General features: G+C 42.8%; 1 protein-coding gene across 1 annotated transcript in view; it reads left to right on the plus strand.

Annotated features, from left to right (window-relative positions):
- Positions 1-21,271, plus strand: part of SUCLG2 (succinate-CoA ligase GDP-forming subunit beta) — a 230,286-nt gene that overhangs the window by 46,364 nt on the left and 162,651 nt on the right. The window contains exon 2 of the mRNA XM_063122034.1: positions 4,337-4,478. Within this exon, the coding sequence (XP_062978104.1) occupies positions 4,337-4,478 (142 nt within the window). The remainder of the gene's footprint in view (positions 1-4,336; positions 4,479-21,271) is intronic.

The following is a 21,271-nucleotide window of genomic DNA, read 5'->3' on the forward strand; positions in this document are numbered from 1 at the left end:
GTTTGTTCTTATTTTGGGGTATCATAAGATATGAATGGTAAGTGGAGCAACTAACCTAGTACTTGGCTGCCTTGATGCCCAGTATTGAGGCATCAAGGATGTAATACAATAATAATAATAATAATAATAATAATAATAATAATAATAATTATTTGACATTTCTAGAATCCATGGATTTGGCTAAAGCTATAATGTTTCTCAATTAAAATTCTGGTACCAGAAATTGTCACAAATAAAGTGTTATAGTAGCATCAATACATCAATCTTTGTAAACTGCCCAGAGAGCTTCGGCTATGGGGCGGTACATAAATAATAATAATAATAATAATAATAATAATAATAATAATAATAATAATTTCCATGGACTAGCAGAATCCCAAATGGCAAGTTCATCCCCCAAGGAGTCTTTGTGATGCTAGACGTTAGTCACCCAGAACAATTTTCTAGGTCAGATCTAGAATGAATTATAGGGTCAGAAATCACCTTAAACCCTGCTGGTTAAGGCTTTTGGTTAAACAGCAAGGTTTAGACGTCTTGTGCGATGAGTTGCTAAACCCTGCTCACACACCACCCACAGTCGTACCGTCTGCAGCAGGGTTAGCGGCTCTAATAATGGCTTTAAGTGTTGTGCGCATCAGCATGGTTTGTGGTTAGTGCTAACCCCAGAGAACCACAGTTTCGCTAACCACTGAGCCTGAAGTGCCATCTGAACAGGCCCATCATGTAATAAAAAAGCAACAGATGCAGTTGTGGGAAGGATTCCAAATGCCTGGAAAAATATTGCTGAACATAATGCCAAAACTGACCCCCCAGGATTGGAGTGAAAGAATAAAAAGCTTACTATCTGTTCCCTTTATCCCCTCCCCCTTTTGCAGCGCCATCATTTTCACATAGTATTTGCCATTTCTAGATGGAGATAAACAAAGATTTTCAAGATGGGCAATTCTCTTCTTCTTTTTCTCCCTTGTGGAAGAGCCTGGATGACTTAGGTGAAGCGGTCCATTCTCTTCTGCCTCTGTCTCAGACGCCTCTTCTCCTCTCGGTCCGTTTGTTCCTTTCCTCCAGAGCTCCTGGCTCTGGCTGCTCCTTAGTTGCAAAGGCAAACAAAGAGCCTGTCACGAACCCCAGCTAACTGTGCAGCGAAGTTGGCTCCATGCCTCAAGGTCACCTCTGACAGCTCTAAGCATCTGTGCAACTCCATTCCCCTTCTGCAGTGGTGTTTGGCTTTCGCTCAAAGAGCATGGGTATGAAGGAGAGACGTTGGCAGAGGACCACACACAGGCCCTGTGTAGAGCCAAGCAGCTCTTCTTTAGCTAGAATGGAATGGAAAAGGGGGACGGGAAAAGACTTCGTTTGTGAAAGCTTGTGCAAGCTCAGTTCCGACCCTAGATCCAGCACGTACAGCGTCATAAGTGCAAAAAGCAACAAAAAGGAAACTGCAGTAAAAGCATGCATTGCTTTTTGTTGTCTTTCTCCACACCATGCATATTTTTGTACACCTCTATCATGTCTCCTTTTTTCTAAGCTTAAACAATTTCACCTATTGTGTAAACCATTTCCCCCCCACTTCAGACATACTTGGAAACTACAATTACATGCTGGACTAGATGGACCCTTGGCCTGACCCAGCATGGCTCTTCTTATGAGGCTATGAGAAAAAGAGGCGACTAGCTCTGGTGCTATGAAATGTCAAAAGAGGTTTCTTTATTTTTCTTATCCGAAATATAAAAAAAACGTTCAAAAAACTTTCAACCAAACTTGTACAACACTCAACGTTTCGCATCTGGAAATCCTTCATCAGGAGCTGTACAACAAAATGGATTACTTTTTGAAGTAAATATAAATTTGAAAACTTATAGATATTTTTTACAACACCGCAGTCGTGTTTATTCTGTCTCCATCAGTAGTCAAACTGTTTTGTGCTCTTCTTATGAGCTCTGAGAAGGGAGGAGGGAAGTTGCATAGTGAGGTCCAAGAGCTGTGCATATCTATGCTTTCTAAGCTGAAATATGTCCTTCCAATCTGGGCCATAGAATGCTCCAAATACATGGTAAAGTTTCACCATGTGGCGAATTCCTGGACAATTGGGTGTTTGTGGACCACCTTTTCAAATACTGTTGCTTTTATTTATATATTTATTTATTTTCTCACTTATTTATGCTGCCCAACAGCCAAGGCTCTCTGGGCAGTTCATAATTTAAACCATAATACACAAAGGACAAAATTTAAAGCTATAAAAAATTTAAAATGTCATATGAAACAAGAAAAAGTTATAATCCAGGGAAAGCTTGTCTAAAAAGATGTGTTTTCAGGAAGTGTTTGAAAGATGTTATATTTTTCTCCTCCCGAACCCCACGAGGGAGGGTTTTCCAATAACCAAGACTTTGTACATAACGAAGCCTTAAATCTATTCCCCCCCCCCCCCCCGGTAGCTTTTTGACATTTTTCTTGAAACATTCTTGAAATACCAAATCATTGCAAAAAGATCCAACCCATTCTTGACAGTTTGGGTCGTTTAACTTCTGTGTGAGTTTCCCATTATCACAACCTACAAAGACCAAAGTCTCTCTTCGTGGGCTTGGAGCAGGGACAGGCTTTTTAATAGCCATCTTTCATTATGCAGGCGTCCCTCTAGGAGTCAGCAATGACTCAAGCGCTTGCAGGAGAGGTTCCTTTCCTTTTTCCTTCCATTATGTGTAGCTGTAAAGCAAGTAGTGGCAGCAGACATGTGATGGTGGTGAGTTTTGATATAAGGCTTTAATATTGCATAACAGCCGTGTGTGCGCGTGTGTATAATTGAGAATTTGTTTGTAATACGAAATTGTTTAGGGATAATGCTTTTTTTATCGTATGCTGTTTAACATCAAGATATTAATGTCATAAATATTTCTTGTGTGTCTGTTTTGTCCCAACTGGTGGACTCCAGCACGCCTCCAGTGGTTTAACTTGATGAACAGCTGTTTGATTCTAGCAGGTTAGCTGCCAGAGGGGGTCAGTTCATCTCTCTATAAGGAGGTTGTCTTCCATAGGACAAGAAATATAATTACAGCACTGCTGGGGAGAGCTCCAGTTGTTTAGGTTGACTTCTAATTGCTATTTACTTTCAGGAGCTCATTGAGGCTGGGGAAGCATTTTCAGGGTTTGGCCTGCTACATCAAGGCATATTGGGGGAGAAGGCTGATGGGCTAAAGTTGAAGGATGAATAAGCCAGTCTCATTACAATTACCCGACAAGGAAGTTTCTTGTAGTGCATCGTAAAGACTAACAAATTTATTCTGGCATAACCTTTCATGGACTAGACCATTTCTTCAGAAGCACGGAATATTACGGAGAGTTTCTGTTTTTTTATGCAGGACATATGGTGGGTGTTAGAGGAGAAGAATTATAAACAGTTAGATCAGAAGGAAATTCAATGCAGAAAGTACTGACGGTGACAGTGACATTATTAACAGTGGTCATTTACAGTGCAGCTGTTGCTGATAACAAACATCTTGGCACTTGGGAAGTCAATTAACACACGTAGTGTGATAAAAAATCCATTATTCCAATTCAAGTCTCTGGTGATAGAATTCAACCTTCTGCTAAATTCTAACTCAACAGCCTCTTGCTCTAATCTCCCGTTGAAGTTCCTTGCTCCACAATGGTCATTTAAAGATTTGGGATCCTGTGTCTTGGACAGGGCTGGTGCTACAATGACACAGCCTGATGTGGGTTCATCAGGCGGTGAGGCATAAGAAGAGGAATGAAGTGCTCCGCTCTGCACACCCAGAGGGCCTGCCATCGCATGCCTGACCAACTGGCCAGCCTCAAAGCCTGCCACTCTCTTTCTCCCTCCCACCATGCTGTGTTGCTTCCTCCAATGCCTGCTGGTCGGCCTCTTGGCCGGCCACTTCCAGCTTCTTCCCCAGCCATGGAAATCTCACAGTTACACAAGCATAAATCCCATTAGTATGAGTGGGACTTGACGGCATGGAAGCATGAACAGTATTGCAACCTGATCTAATCACTTGATAATTGTGTTTTTATAGTTCACGAATGTGGAAAAGGAAAAACCTCAAATACTCAGCTAATTTTCTCCAGGTGTGCTCTTAGGTTGCAAGCCTCCTTGTATAAAATAATATTAAAATAGTACCATTCACTGGTGTTCTTTTAGAATATTTTGCACATAAAAAATGCAGATAGTGTACTTCCTGCAAAATATTCAATATTTTCCAGCCATGTTTATTGCTGGTTGCAAGTGACCGGAACTATGAGGCTTAATAGCTCAGTTGACTGTTGCATGAACTGTGCATGATGAACATTATGATTTTCCCCTTCCCCCATTTCATTTCTGTAGGCTGTTCAATTAGCCCCTAGACGATGGCTAAACCTGCAGGAATACCAGAGTAAGAAACTGATGGCTGATCACGGGGTCACAGTTCAGAGATTCTTCGTGGCTGACACGGCAAATGATGCTCTTGCGGCTGCTAAGAGGCTAAGTAAGTTGACTAGTAATGGAGTGAAATCTGCAGTGGCTATAAACAAGCCTGGAAAATTAAATTGCGTTGTAGTAAGTAAATATAAATATATTGCTGCATGCGATTTTTAAAGCCGAGGCACGTTCTGTTCTAGAAGTCTGAAGTAGGTAAAGGTAATAAGCACAATTTCATATGCAGTTCGGATTTCTTTGAATCTTTATCCCATTCAATCCCAGAGACTCTTGAGCGGGTTGCAATCAATGTAAAGACATAGAACAGAACTTACAGTATGGCAGACACCGTTGTTCAAAGGTTTATGTCATTTTCCAGAGGTTTATGTCATTTTCCAGAGGTTTATGTCATTTTCTCGGTATCAGTCCTTCTAATAGCGAACACCAGCAGTGGGTGTTGGCAGTGATGGGGCCAAAGCAGGGCCGCTGAGAAGCAAGAAGGCTGTCTTAATGCACTTGCGAGAATGGCAACATTTGCAGAAGCGCACACAAAAAGTATTTATTTATTTATTGGAAACTTTTTTTGGCTGCATTTCAGGGCAGAAGCCCTCCCAAGGTGGTTCGCAACAATGAAATACATAAAAATAGTTAAAATATTTAAAATGATAAAAACATAAACACAATAAAATAGTAATGAAAACAGTAATAAAAGCCAACAATAAAACCAGCAGCCACAACAATGGCAATAACTATAGCAACAGTAGTCATATCAAGACATATTTTTAAAAACACATCGAGGGTCAAAATCCCCCCCTCCTCAGCGTACTAAAGACTGGGTCTGCTTAATAGAGGAAAACGTTGACTGGTGCTGGTTACAGGGAGTATACAATTCCCCTGTTACATCAGCTGTACTGGTTTTCATTCTGTTTCCGGGCACAATTCAAAGTGCTGGTTATCATCTAAAAAGCCCTATGCGGCTTGGGTCCAGGTTATCTGAAAGGCCGTATTCTCCCATATGAGCCTGCCCGTGCCCTAAGATCTTCTGAGGAGGCCTTTCTCTCAGTCCCACAAACATCCCAGGCACGCCTGATGGGTATGTAAGATTGTAAGCCTATGCGGTAGGGCCTTGCTATTTACTGTTTCACTCTGTACAGCACCATGTACATTGATGGTGCTATATAAATAAATTATAATAATAATAATATGCGGGAGAGGGCTTTCTCGGTGGCTGCTCCAAGGCTCTGGAACTCCCTTCCCAGGGAGGCTAGGCTGGCTCCCTGTTTGTTACATATTTGGAGGCAGGCAAAAATAAAATTGTTCCAGCAGGCTTTTGGAAATACTCTGGACCTGTGTTAATGTATTAGTTTTTTCCCCCTTTTAATTGTAACTGCTTCTTAAAAAAAAAACACACCTAAATATTTTTTAATTTTACTGTGAGTTTAACTCTATTTTTGCTTTTGTAAATTTATATTCATATGTTTAAATTGTATATATTTTAATCTTGTAAACCATCTTGACTCCCAGTACTGGAAAAAGGCAGGATACAACAACAACAACAACGTTGACTATCAGTTAGAAAAGAAAAGAGAAAATGGTGAGGAGTGGGAGACAGGAGGATAGAATTGCCTGCTGGAAGAGGGTGTGGCTTGCTGGCTAGACCTCTGAACAGGAAGACCCCTAACTAGCAGATAAGGATACACTGTAATGTTTGTTGCATGCCCTGAATTTTTTTTTTTTTTTAGTAAGAAAAATAAGCATGCTTCTTTTAATGCTTACAAAACCAGCGTTTTTAGAGACCAAATATAAAGAACTTGTGAGGGGCCTGCACTGCCTAGTCTCTGCCCCTGTTGGTGCACCTGAAGCAGTTACACATTCAGCTAACATTGGGAAAGGTGTATTGGTGTATGCATTATTATTTTTATTTATTATTGCATTTATATCCCCCCTTTTTTCCTCCAAGGAACCCAAGGTGTTGTACATAATCCTCCTCCTCTCCACTTTATCCTCACAACAACAACACTATGAGATGGGTTAGGTTGAGAGTCTGTGACTGGCCTAAAGTCACCTAGTGGGTTTCCATGGGATCCATCCTGATCTCTCGACTCCCAGGCCAACACTTTAGCCACTACACCACATTGGCTCTCATGTAGAGATCCTTCTTGTGAGGAGTGAATCTGGGTTAAGGTCCTTCCTCACGTGGAAGAGCTTTCCGTGTGTACATTGGTGGGGATGCATTTCCGCTGCAGGTGGTAATGGCCAGGGCATAAGCGTGGCACACTGCAGGAGCAGAGATAACCTGTGCAACCCTGCCACACCTCTTACATGTTTTTCAATACTTTGGAGGGGGGTTGTATAAGCCTAATCCTGCACTGTGAAACCGTGTTGCCACTGGTTTGCTGGAGTGCAAGGTTTGTCTGGCTGGTACATGGTTGGAAGCCCTTGCGTGAGACTTGAATTCCTGTGGATTGTTATCAGTCTTCAGTGAGCAGGAGAGCTCTTGCCACTTGATCTCTAGCAGTTGTTATGCCTCTGAGAGATGGAGCGTAAGACGTTCCAAACGTTACATTGGCCAATGCTGTAGGAGTATGACACCTAAACTTCAGGTTGATATACCAGATAAACCAAATTAGAAGTGAGGCTGGCATCACGAAATGGGCTTAGAACTATATATGGAAATTATGAAAGTCAAGACTTTATTGATCATCACACAGAAAAATATATCATTGCCTATAGATATCCAGAATTCCATTTTGTTAATTGAAGACATTTCATTCCTTAGGGAGAAATTTGGCATACTGTATTCCTTGATTAGAAGGACTCACCATCAAATATGAATGATCTCCACTATTTAAGTGCAGCATAATTGGTTGGAAATTCTACTCTAATCACCTGTAATGAGGGCTTCATAGGCTACCCCTGCTTTCCTGTACAGTGAAAACCCTATATATGTGAAGGTGTGTGTGTGTGTGTGTGTGTGTGTGTGTGTGTGTGTGTGTGTGTGTTATAGTGCTTATTGTTTTTCTTTCAGCTAGAACAGTTATGACAGAATAAAATCACTTTCAAGTCCAGTATGAGGAACAGAAATTACATAATAGGTTGGTCAACAATCGGCCTTCCAAGTCCCTCTGCTCAAAATGTTGAGGACCCCCCATCCCTCCCAACACACCACAGCCCACCCCATTGAGCAGAATCGTCTGACTCTCTTTGTGGCAAGGCTTGCCCTTGTTTATGAAGGGCAGGATGGTTCCCCCCCCACACACACACACCTGCTGTGCGTCTGCATCTGAGGCAAGGGCTCTGTGCATTAGCTGCTTGACTTGTGTACTTGTTGTATTAGTAATCCCGGTACTGACTGAACATACTATGATCGCTAGTATAAGAAATACACAGGGCGATGGAGTGTTGGGGAAGACACGCAGGTACTCATTGTTAAAGATATGAGCCAGGGCAGGCCAGGAGTAGGCGGAAGGTAGGTGCAGATCTTCTGGTAGATTTCTGGGTGATTTGCAGCAGATCGGTAAGGACTACCGTTTTTTTTAACAATACCATCAGCATCATACCTCTATTCCTCACCCTGAATTGTACTGCTGATTTTTTTAAAAAAACACACACATCTGTGCTCAGAATTCTTTAATTCTTTATTACTACCTTTGGTGAATCTCAGATTTCTAATAATAAAAAAAAACACCTACCACTGGGGTGGGCAATTTGTAATCCTCCAGATGTTTTGGACTACATCTGCCATTAGCCCCAGCCATCATAGCTAATAGTGAAGGATTATGGGAGTTATAAGCCAAAGCATTTGGAGGACCACAGGTTGTCTATCCCAGATGAACATCATGGTGGAATAGCAGTGGAGATATCAAAGAGCAGCTTACACTTTCCCCGACTCCAGAGATTGAAAATACATTGACTGGGTTTGCATGACACAACAATCCACCATGGGCTGTCAGCCATGGTGGGTTGCTGTGTTGTCCAAACCCCTTGCGTTCTCTGGAGAGTGGCTAAATTTTCACCAACAACCCAGCCTGAGAACTCATGGCTTCTTGTACGGTTGTTCATACCCATGGTAGGGTGTTGTGTCATCCAAACCCAAGGAAGCAATTGTATTGTGGGTTGCCAGGATCGGCTGTTGATCCACTTGACAAGAGCAGCAATAAAGCCCATGGCGCTCTTCGCTATCTTGCCAGTGCTGCTTCCAGCCTCTCTCGCCAATGACGACACCTCCACCAATACCCAAATGTCACTTTAGAGGGACCGTTACTTGTTTCACCAATTTTTTTAAAAAAAATAATTGGTGCTTTGGGAGTACACTAACATGTTCATAATTATTATTATTATTATTTTTCACAGCCGCCCTGGAAAGGAGCTGTGAAATGGAAGGGCAATATCTCGCCCTTTCTGGGCTTGCTGGAGACTCAGGGAAGTGTTGAATGGGAAGAGGACACTATTGTTCTTTCATTTACTAATGCTGTTAATTTTGCAAGGGTGCTCTTTTGCAAGGGCGCTCCTCCGCACTTGCAAAGGAACAGGAAAACAATTTTAAAAACAAAACAAAACGACCCTGTTTGTATACTTCCGAAACTCTGCGGAAAAAGCAAGCTGGGGAACGAAAAGGGGTAGCAATCAGAGAGGGAAAGGGGCCGGAACTAGGAGACAAGATAGGTCCTGCTGTATAGGCACCTGGGGTATGTGCTAGAGCCATCTGCAGGACTGAGAGAGAGACCAAACCACAGCAAGCCTGATCATCTGTTGGGCATACTGTAGCTTCTTTTGCAAACAACCAGCCCATGGTGGCTTATTTGCAGGGTGGCTTAGCTTAACATGTGAACCTGACCGTTGATTCTAACAGAACTTCCAGGCCAGTTCTAAGTTGGAGCTTAGTGCGAAGAAGTGTATGTTTTCTATTAGTAATCTAAGTTCTGCATGTGCAGCCTTATTCTTCAGTAGTTGAAAGTTGTCTTAGCAATAGTCCTTCAAATTACAATGACCAAAAGGCAGTAGAATACAGTATGTGCCACTTCAGCAGATTAAATTAAAACACTCTTCCATGACGCTATCATTTTTAATCTCTCCCCTTTCTTCTCTCATCAGTTCACTTGAAGGACTGCTGAGGCCAGGAAAGATCTTGTAGCGTTCCTACTACCTGCTTTTAACTTGAGATACGATACTACTTAATAAGGGAAAGATGTATAAATAGGAGAGAAAAGAAGGCTAGTCATACGCCTGTCATAATAAAAAGTGATGGATCTCTAGACTGAGTCATGTTCTCACGGTTTGGTATTTCCATGGTTTATTAATGATATTGCCATTGATTATGGTATATGATTACAGTGATATGAATATGGGAAGAAAAATTTATATTTATTGTGGTTTAAAACATGGAGCAAAAACAAAAAGTAGGCGATGATTTGGATGTGCACTCCTGACTGCAGATGATTTCTTCAGACTCTCTTTTCCCCCTGCAGCCCCCTGTGCTGTGTTACTCACCATGCCTGAGGATTCCCTGATCCCCGGTGTGGGCTTTTCAGAGGGGTGCCGGGGGCTACAGTGGGGCCGGGAAAGCAATGTAAAAAATCCCATTCAAGGAGCAGCATTTCACGCACAATTACTGGGCTCCAAACCAACACCAGAACGTCATGTGACAGTGGGGGAAAATATGCATACTTCATTTATTGAATTTGACTGTCTTGCATCTTTCATCTCTGAAAACATGTTTTTCCACCAGTGGCAGTGATGATGTTCTTCATTTCATTTAAGTGCATCAAATGCACAATGAATTAACTGGATTATTTAAGATACTTCGCTTTTTTGGTGCGAGGGGAATTGCCGGGGCTATGAAATTACTGCCATGCTCCACTAAGCCGTTAATTAACACAGTCCTTGTAGTTAACTTGCATGTTGGGCCATCATGTTGTCGTATCTAGTTAAAACTTAGTCTGAAGAATGCATTTTGAAGTTGATATGTTGATACAATATTCACCCCTACAAGCAAGAGATGTTTCATCTCTTATTTTTGTGCAACAGCATCAGCATTTGGGCTGTTGTAAGACATGATGCCATGAATGTACCATGTTTGTTACATAAAGAAACCTCTGCTACCCTCCTGTAGATGTTCCAAATTCAGACATGAGCCATATGCTTCCATAGTGAAATTTAATGCTTGTGTGGAAGGATTGTAGCGTATGTTGTTGGAGTTCCATCTTAGTTCTAGGGGTTTCACGCTACCACTTGTAAGGCTGGAACCAAACTTAGTCATACTTAGAGCAGAAATATTGAAATCAGTGGGACTTGAGTTAGTCATGAGTCATGACTAACTTCAATATCATTGAGTTCAGTGGGTCTACTCTAAAGTATAATTTATTCTAGATCCAACCTGTAGCCTTTGGATTCTGGCCCCATAGACATAGAAAGGGGAAAATTTCAAACTATAAAGTAAAATACTCCAGAAAACTAAACTTTTATTTAGAGTGGATAAATATTGTGGAAAGTGATGGAAGTAAATGTTTGGGATTTCAAGGCTGCTGTTTATACTGTTAAGACTGGAGAAGTCAGCATTCAGAATAAACTGTTGAAAATAGGGAGGAAGTGCATGCATTATGCTGATGGTAATCCTGCAAAGACTCCAGAAGATGAAGCCCCAGTAAGGATGTGGGATTTTTGTTTTAATGTAGAAAAGCCCTTAATTTAAAGTATTGAGACTCTACCCAGGCTCTTCCTTTCCCTTTGGGCTTGCATGTTCCTCCCACTTTTTCTCTTTCTAAAGTCTCCTACCATAGGGTGACCATATGAAAAGGAGGACAGGGCTCCTGTATCTTTAACTGTTGTGATGCAAAGGGAATTTCACCAGGTTCTCTATATATACAAATGACACCTGCTGAAATTCCCTTCTCTATGCAACTGTTAAAGATACAGGAGCCCTGTCCTCCTTTTCATATAGTCACCCTACCACCATATGATCACTATTACATCTGTACTAGATTGATCACTAAGTATAGTTTGCTCTAAACCAGAGTTAGCAGCCCAACTCTAATTATTGCTTCAGCTGTTATAACCCTGAAAGACAAATTCAGAGAAAATCTCATGTCTTAACAATGGTTCAGAAACTGTGAGATATTATATCTGACACAACCTTGGAATAGCTTAGGCTTGTAGTCAGTAAACAGATACCAAAGATTCTGTTGGGGGGAGGAAGATGGGTAATACCATCAGTTTGGATAAAAAGTTTGCAGCATTAAATTCAGTGAGAGTAGTTCACTGCCCTATCTGTTTAATACATTGCTTGATTAATGGTTTTCCTGGAAACATGTCAGAAATGCAGCAATAGCTTAAATGGAGGAAAGAGCATGAAAGGATTTGTAAACAAGTTTAATGGAACTGGTAGATTTTCCCACCAAACGAAGTATAGCAGATGCCTAGAAAATTAAAGGCATGCCATTAATACTTTCCTTCAAAGGGAGATCAGTCTAGCTTTGTACATAGCTAAACAATTCTCAGATGAAACTACATTACAAGAAGCACTGATGATGAGTCAACATTAAGTCATTTTATGCTCCAAGTCAAGAAGCTGTAAGTATCCAACAAATAAAGAAAAAAGCACATTCTATACAATCTTGAAAGTACTCTATTATGCCTGATCTCCTTTATGAGAGAAGCTCAGAATAAACAAATTTGCCTTTTTATATCTGTATTTAATATAGAATAAGCCAAGGGATTTAAGAGCCACTTTCTGACATTCATCTATGATGGGATGATTATAATGTATCATTAATATTTGCATGGGGTTTATTGTGTGTGTTAGATTTGAGGCTGAACTTCTGCAAAAAGAGAAGACAGATGGGATGAAGTTAACAGTCTAAAAATATCGGTATCAGTATTAAATTTCACTGAATGTGAATAAACAGCTACATTTCTGAGCTCTGTGTGCATTTAAAGTTGTGAGATGTTCATTGCTTGCTGTTGCATGAACAGAATAGGGTCAAATTTCTCTTTGCCGCTGCAACATGCTGAGCCCACATTTCTCTGGAAGGGGCTGCCTCCAGATATTTCTTTATGACATGGGAACATAAGATCAGAATGTGAATCTTGCTAATAACTGTTACATACTTCAGATCCTCTTTCTGTCTGCTCCTGATGCAGAATCCCATATGGAGCTCCTTTGTGAGCATACTTTGCCATGCGTTTAAGGAGGGCGCAGCGCTAAAAAATCACGGTGCTTGAATTTTGTAGCACAAAAGCATGTTTCAGGGAGCCTGAAACATCACCAAGAAAGGTGTGCTCCCCGTGGTAAGTAAGCATCTCTATCATAAGAATAGTGGGATCCCTCCCCATCCCTTGACAAGGCCCTTGCCCAGAGAAAGATAGGGATGTTGTTGGACTCTGTAGGTTGGCTCTCTAAAATGGCTGCTACATCCATTTTAAGAGAATCAACTTGCATTCATATATGGAGTCTGAGCATCTCCCCTTCCTGCTTGCTTCCCATATTGCTGAGGACTCCTCTCCTTAAAATAGCTGCTGAGGGCACTCTAATGGAAGCAGTCCCTGGCAGTATAGCGAATGGAATCCCAATCCTTGCCTTGTAAATAGAGGGAGAGGACTGAATGATGATCCACATCATTTCTCATGGCAAGAATGGAACTGGATCGGTCCCCCTAAACTGTACTGTGGTTTAGATTAAATAGCTGTACTATAACTGTATTAAAAAACTGTACTGTGCAGATTAAATAGCTTTCAGTGGCTAATTTTAAGGTAGCTGATCTGTGCTGCAGTGCAGTTCATAAGAACATGCTGGATCAGACCAAGGTCCAACTAGCCCGGCATTCTGTTCACACAGTGGCCAACCAGCTGCCCATGGGAATACCACAAGCAGGAGATGAATGCAACAGCTCTCTCCTGGAGAAGAAGGCAATCAATGGCTACTAGCCCTGACGGCTGTGTGATACTTCCAGTTTCTTAGGCAGTAAGCCTATAAGCACCAATTGCTGGGAAATATGGGTAGTAGGGTGCTGTTGCGCCATATCCTGCTTTGTTGGTCCCTGGCCAACAGCTGGTTGGCCAGTGTGTGAACAGAGTGCTGGACTAGATAGATGGCATTTCTTATGCCAGCAACTGGTTTACATAGGCACACTGCCTCTGATACCGGAAGTGGTACGTAGACATTAGGACTAGTAGCCATTGATGGCCTCCTCCAGGAATTTGTGAAATCCCCTTTTACAAATTGGTGACCATCACTCTGTCTTGTGGTAGCAAATTCTATAGTTTGACTATGTGCTGTGTGAAGATGTCCTTCCTTTGAGCTGTCCTGAATCTACCACCAATGGGATTCATAGGATGACCCTGGGCTCTAGTATTATGAGAGAGGGAGAAAAATATCTCCTGATCAACTTTCTCCACATGATGCATAATTTTGTTCACCTCCATCTGGTCTCACTTTACTTGCCTTTTTTCATGTCTCCATCACAATTTTGCAGCAGAAGGAGGTGGATAATCCATGCAAGCACTTTCAACCCCATTTGGCTGTTGTCCCAAAAGTGCACTTTGGTTCCTTCTTGTGTTCCATGTCCATCACATCCACCTATACCCAGGGAACTCTCTCTTTCCATGAAATGGATGGAGCAGCCCTGTAGATGAAGTTGCTCTGAAGCCAAGCTGAACACATTCAGGGAAGCTGAGTTTACAGGCAAGAATGCCTTCCTGAGGTAAAGGCACAAGGCAGCCTTTACACCTTCCCTCCGAAAGAACTAATTAATCTCCACGCTAGCTAATTATCATCACCATACCATCCTCTCTTAATATGTCTCATTTACCACCTATCTTCACTTTTGCACCTGGGCCAGAGGGAAGTTTTGTTGCTGGCAATTAATACGGTGTCAATCCTCCGGCACAGCGAGATTTTCTGCTGAAGGAATTTACAGCTGCTACAACATTCTTGCATTTTTACACTGTTCCAGAGTAGTTGAATCACTATTGTAGAATTTAGTTAGCTTTCTTTATTTAAGGGGGGGGGGGGGACACACCACATTTCTCCCCTATTAAAATTGAAGAGCTTGAATATACTCTAGAATCTCCGATACTAAGAGATTTGTGCTGGCTATTATTACAGGTACGGAACTAAACAGGAGGCAACCGCTTGCCCAGGGCCACCCAGGCTGAAGAGAGATTTTGTGTGCAAGTCTCCAGCCTGGCTGTCAGTCAGCGAGGCCTTCTTAATTGCAGGCGTTTCACATAAGATCTCTTTACACTCAAAAGTAATATGTAGCCTCCAAACCAGGGATGCAGAAACTCAAGCCCGGGGGCCGAGTTCAGCCCTCCTGGGGTTTCAGCATGGTTCTCCAGAAGATCACACCCCCTTCCCCTTCCCTCACTTCCTTTTAAATAATGTCCAGTCATTTGGTGCTTTTCCAGCTCTTCCCCCACCCCCAACCCCATCTGAAATGGAAGGATTCTGCTATGGCTTAGTTACTGGCAGCAAAGCTTTAGGCTACAATGTGCTGGTATTTGGGGCCCCGCCCCTTTTGCCTCAAGCCCCACCCACCTTTGGAATGCGCCCCCCCCCCCCCCCCGCCCAGAGCTTCTCTGGAATTGAATTTGGGCCTGAGGTTTGAAAGGGGTCCTGCATTCCTGCTCCAAACAAATCAAGCCTTTGGTCACTGAGCTTAAATATGAATGAATAGGATGGTAGGGGATTTGTTGAATGAGAACATTGGCAACCCATCCCCACCTCCACCCCCCCCCAAAGGTTTTTTTTTTAAAAAAATAAAAATAAAAATCCCCTTTTATACTTTCAGAAAGTTTCACTGAGGGCACAAGTGAGTTTTGAGCTGCAGCATACCTTTCGTTATTTTATAACCCTTCTCTGCCACCAAATGTCTTTGAATCAAAGAGATTTATAGTAATGGATAGGAGACTAGCAAATCAAAATCTCATTTTAGATGTTTGACACTAATGTTGTGCTGAGTTACTGTTCTCTGTGTTGGATTTCTGATCAAATTACTAAAATTGCCACTTGGAAGTAGGGATGGAGACAAAAATACAAACAAAATATTGTTATAAATGAGTGCTGGATTTCATAGTTAGCATATGTCATAGAAACCATTCTTGAATCCTGGCTGTGCTTTAAAAAACACATACAAAAGAAGTTGATTGGTGGCTTTTTCTGTAGAAGGCACAATTCCTGATATATAAACGTGATAAAAAGCCAAATCGTATTACATATAACGTGACTACAAGAATAATTTAGTTTTATTTATTCCTAATCTATTTTGATGTATACTATTATGCTTCAACTGTAAAGCAACAACAACCAGGTATACCGTTGAGGATCTGTTGCAAGTTTTTATCCCATTTTTAATGCAGTATTACATGTTAGCTTTATGTGTTACATAGGCCATATTTTTTATGACCTGTAGTTCAACGAATGGGCTTTGGAGTCCTTCGCTGTTATCACTTGGAGTCAGTGTAGACATGACCCTGCCTATTGTCATTCCAGTAGAGGCTGGTGGCTCTGATGTCATTAGAGTGGTGAATCTGCTCTGGGTTTCAGTCAGAACCAGTCAGAACTTTACAAGAGTTATACTGTATGTATTTATGTAAATGGCTTTACCCTTTGCATAATGTATTTTAATGGTTTAAAACTTTTGTAACTTGCCCCTTCCTAGAGTTGGAAGACCTAAAGATGGTAGTGCACGCCCTGGTAACTTTGCAACTCAACTTCTGCAATGCGCTCTACATAGGGCTGCCTTTGTACCTAGCCTGGAAACTTCAACTAGGGCAAAATATGGCAGCCAGGTTGGTCACCGGTACATCTAGGGGTGATCACATCACAGCAGTCTTAAAATCTCTTCACTGACTGCCAATTAGTTTCCGGTGTGAAGTATAAAGTGTTGGTTATTACCTTGAAAGCCCTACATGGTTTGGGTCCAAGTTACCTGCGGGATCGCCTTCTCCCGTACAGTCTGCCCCACACACTCAGGTCCTCTGGGAAAAATTACTCCAGTCAATAAAAACAAGGCTGACAACCGTTATCCCAAGGACCTTTTCTTCTGACGCTCCCAAATTGTGGAACGGCCTACCGGGAGAGTTTCATCAACTCAAGCGTCTTCCAGAATTTAAGAAAGCCATAAAGACTGATCTCTTCCAGCAGGCCTATCCAGTTTAATTTTAAGATGCCTTTTAATAATGTGCTGCTTTTTAATAATGTATTTGTTTTATATGTTTTAATCAATTATATGTATTTTATGGTGTTTTGCACTTGTGTTGTACTTTTTTTCTCTGCCACTATTGCGTCTGCAAAGAGCCTTCCAGCAGAGCTGTTTCGGGTGGTCAGGGGCCTTCTACACTCTGGCCCCCCAAAAGTGATTTCAGACCTTTCAGCAGCCTGTTGTGACCAATTTGCCCAGCACTTTGCAGACAAAATCGCTCGGATCCGCTCTGACTTGGATGCTACTGTTGATGCAGATCCAGTGGATGTAACTTTGGCACCTGCTTGTCCAGTATTATTGGATACCTTTCAATTTGCACAGTCCGATGATGTGGACAGGGTCCTTGGATTGGTGAGAGCCACCACGTGTATACTAGATCCTTGCCCTTCCTGGCTTATAAAAGCTGCCAGAGGGGGACTGGCTGAGTGGGTAAGCGGAGTGGTCAATGCCTCCCTTCGCAAAGGAAGGGTCCCAGCCTGTTTGAAGGAGACAGTGGTAAGATCCACACTGAAAAAGCCCTCCTTGGCCCCCACTGTATTGGATAACTACCGGCCAGTCTCCAACATCCCATTTTTTGGCAAGGTATTGGAGCGTGTGGTGGCCTCCCAACTCCAGGGATTCCTGGATGAGACAGATTATCTAGATCCATTTCAATCTGGCTTCAGGCCTGGTTATGGGACAGAAACAGCTTTGGTCGCCTTGGTGGATGATCTTCGCCGGGAACTGGACAGGGGGAATGTGTCCCTGCTGGTTCTGCTGGACCTCTCAGCGGCGTTCGATACCATCGACCATGGTATCCTTCTGGGCCGCCTTGCTGGGATGGGTCTTGGAGGCACTGTTTTACTGGATGGACGGACCCAGAAGGTGGTACTGGGGGACTCCTGTTCGACTCCTTGGCCATTGGCCTGTGGAGTCCCTCAGGGCTCTGTTTTGTCCCCCATGCTATTTAACATATACATGAAACCGTTGGGAGAGGTTATCCAGAGTTGTGGGGTGCGGTGCCACCAGTACGCTGATGACACCCAACTCTACTACTCCTTTCCACCCAATTCCAAGGAAACAGTTTCTGTGCTAAACCGGTGTTTGTTGGCAGTAACGGATTGGATGAGGGCGAACAAATTGAAGCTTAATCCAGATAAGACAGAGGTGCTCCTGGTCAGTCGAAAGGCAGATCAGGGAATAGGGATTCAGCTTGTGTTAGATGGGGTTACACTCCCCCTGAAGACGCAGGTCCGCAGCTTGGGTGTACTTCTGGATTCAGCTCTGAGCCTGGATGCCCAGGTTTCGGCGGTGGCCAGGAGTTCATTTGCACAGTTAAAGCTAGTGCACCAGCTGCGCCCGTTCCTAGAGATGTTGGACCTGGCCACGGTGACACATGCCTTAGTTACATCCCGATTGGATTACTGTAACGCGCTCTACGTGGGGCTGCCTTTGAAGAGTGTTCGGAAACTCCAGCTGGTTCAAAGAGCTGCAGCCAGATTGTTGACCGGGGCTGGTTACAGGGAGCATACAACTCCCCTGTTAAAACAGCTCCACTGGCTTCCAGTCTGTTTTCGGGCACAATTCAAAGTGCTGGTTATGACCTATAAAGCTCTCTATGGTTCGGGTCCAGGTTATTTGAAAGAACGTATTCTCCCTTATGAGCCTGCCCGTGCTTTGAGATCTTCTGGAGAGGCCCTTCTTTCAGTCCCACCTTCTTCACAGGCACACTTGGTGGGAACATGGGAGAGGGCCTTCTCGGTGGCTGCTCTGGTGCTCTGGAACTCTCTTCCCGGGGAAGCTAGGCTGGCTCCCTCCTTGATAGGCTTTCGGAAGCAAGCTAAAACTTTTTTGTTCAAGCAGGCCTTTGGAGAATAATCCAGCCCTCCATCTAAGTTAATGTCTTATAATTTTGTTGTGTATTTTTTTAATTGTTTATGGTTTTGTTTCCCTCCCCTCCCATGTATATTTTAAACTTTGTAAGGCCGCCTTGAGGCCCAGCATTGGGCAAAAGGCGGGATACAAATAAATATAATAATAATATTTTATGGTGTTTTGCACTTGTGTTGTACCCCGCCTTGATCCAGATGGAGAGGCGGGTAACAAATAAATATATTATTAGTATTAGTATTATTAATCAAAAGAGATGGGGAGGGGAGAGAAAGAGTGAGGCTAGATGCTAGGAGGGGGGTACAAGCAGTGAGGTAAAGGGGTGAGTGGGTGATGCAGAGCAAAGCTAAGGGGCTAGGATGAGTGAAAAAGGAGAAGGCTAGGGACGGGAATAGAGAAATGGTGAGGAAAGGGATTGGCTGGAGAGAGAGAGCAAGCCTAGAGATAGGGCCCGTTCAGAAGACACCTTATACCATGGCTTTAACCATGGTGAATAAGGGTTTTTGCTTTATTCACCGTGGTTAAAGCCATGGTTTAAGGTTTCTTCTGAACACAGACTGGCTTTCTGGCTTAACCACCATGGTTAAAGCCATGGTTTAAGGTGTCGTTGAACAAGGCCATAGAGAGATGATGATGATGATGATGATGATGATGATGATGATGATGATGATGGAGTTACATTTTTGTACCACCCCATAGCCGAAGCTCTGTGGGTGGTTTACAAAAGTTTAAAACCATTAAAATACATTATGCAAAGGGTAAATCCATTTACATAAGTACATATAAACAGAAAGCACATATGCAGACAACATATATCTAAAACAATTTTAAACCATCAACCATAAGTCAAATCCAGGACCTGATAGAAAATTCATTATAGGCTGCCAAAATTCTGAGAGAAAAATAAAGGTCTTAATATGGCACCAAAAAGATAACACTGTTAGTGCCAGGCTGGCCTCTTTGGGGAGAGCATTCCGTAATTGGGGGGGAGGGGGACCAGGAAAGGGGAAAAGTCTGTGTAGATGGAAGAAGATTGAGTAGGGCCAGGAAGCAACACTTTCCTTCTCTCCCTTCCCCCCTGAACAGCAGATCAGCGGCAGGTTCAGGAACAGGAAGGAGGACCTGAAGCCCTGACATGGGAAGCGCTTTCATTAAAAATAAATGTTTGAAGGCAGGGAGTGAAGAACTTTACAGGTGGTGTTGCAGATCCCTACGGGGTACCATGTTGGGGACCCCGTCTTAAAAGGAAATGGGTGAATAGAGAGAGAGAGGTCTCTAACCATTGCATTTAGTCCTGATGACGATAAAAGAATGGTGGAGTATTCCAGTTTGTTGACTTAAACAGTTCGAGAACTTTGTTTGTTAAACTGTTCAAGATGATTCTATGATTCTAACTTTGTTTGTAGCTGTTTTCTTGCTGTCAGCACAGACAATGAATAAATGAATCAAAATTTTCCCAATAGCATGAAATGCATTAGTATAGCAAGGGCTGTCAGTTTGTTTTGACATTCATTTTGCTGTCACTTTCATGTTTCTGAAATACACTGACAAGATGTAAAATAATAGTCATGGTCGAGAAATCGGATTGTGTGTTATTGCCATAACTTTATTTTTTCTTCTCCCCCTGCCCTCTTTTTCTCCTTATGTTGACCACTGGCATTGCAAAGGCTTGCCCAAGGATCACCTATTAATCTTACATTTATTAGCACAAATTGGGTTAATAATATTCAGTCAGGGGCAGCTGAGTGTCAAAATCATGCTGACTTCAACTCATGTAGTTGAGGTCACGTCAACGATGGCCCATGGGCTGAAGTAGGGAACATTTTTGGCCCATAGGAATAATTGGCAATTTGAGAAACTGTCCTGGGCACCACCACAAAATGGCTACCATTGGAGGCATAGCTAGTCACAAAGTACCCAAACAACTGTGACGGCTGAGCCACAACATGCTAAACAACTCATTTGAACCTACAGTTGTCAGCACCGATAGAAACCTATTTCACATAAGGCAAAGCCTTTTTCTCCTGTCTTCTGGGCCAGTTAACTCATCTCTTTCTTACAGTCTGGATCACTGCTAATAGATTCTCCCTCTCTCTCTCTCTCTCTCTCTCTCTCTCCCCCATTTCCTAAGAATGTCTCTGAGCACAATCATGTAGCCCAGAGGCATCCATGTGAAATAAAGATGGCAGCAGCTGGAGGCTAGGGATGTCACAGAGGCTAGGGATGTCACGAGTGCCTGACTGAATCTTCTGTGCTCCTACCCCACCGGACCCAGTCAGGCGCCGTGGTGTGTTCACGGACTGGTACCCTGAGCGCCCATGAGCCCTGGGCGGGGCTCCCTCTCCTCACATGTTTGATTCATCCACATATAGAATGTCTGAATAGAGGTTACGTTCCATCCTAAAACACACCTGGAATTTGAGGTTTTTCAGGCTCACGTCTGACTTCCCAGTGTGAGGAAAGCAGGGTTCAGATGAGCTCCTTCACATGTTGAAAGTACGTGTGAGGGGGCTGTGACGCCATATGAGTTTGTCCCGAGGGGGCACTTCTGACACCTCATGGTGTTGCCCCCTTTTGTACACAAGTTTGGCAACTGGGAGGAAGGGCCTCATGCACATGCTGCTCCTTCAAGTGAGGGCGACATACCCCACATGGTGGTTTTTGTTTTTCTGGCGCCAAGTGAAGACCTTTTTATTTTCCTAGTATTTTAGCATTTTACCACCCTAGTCTTTTAAGTCTCCTGTTTTAAATCTGTTTTTTAAAATCTCTACATCGCTGCTCGGTTTTATTCTGG

Source organism: Elgaria multicarinata, chromosome 3 (assembly GCF_023053635.1).
Source record: "Elgaria multicarinata webbii isolate HBS135686 ecotype San Diego chromosome 3, rElgMul1.1.pri, whole genome shotgun sequence".
NCBI lineage: Eukaryota > Metazoa > Chordata > Lepidosauria > Squamata > Anguidae > Elgaria > Elgaria multicarinata.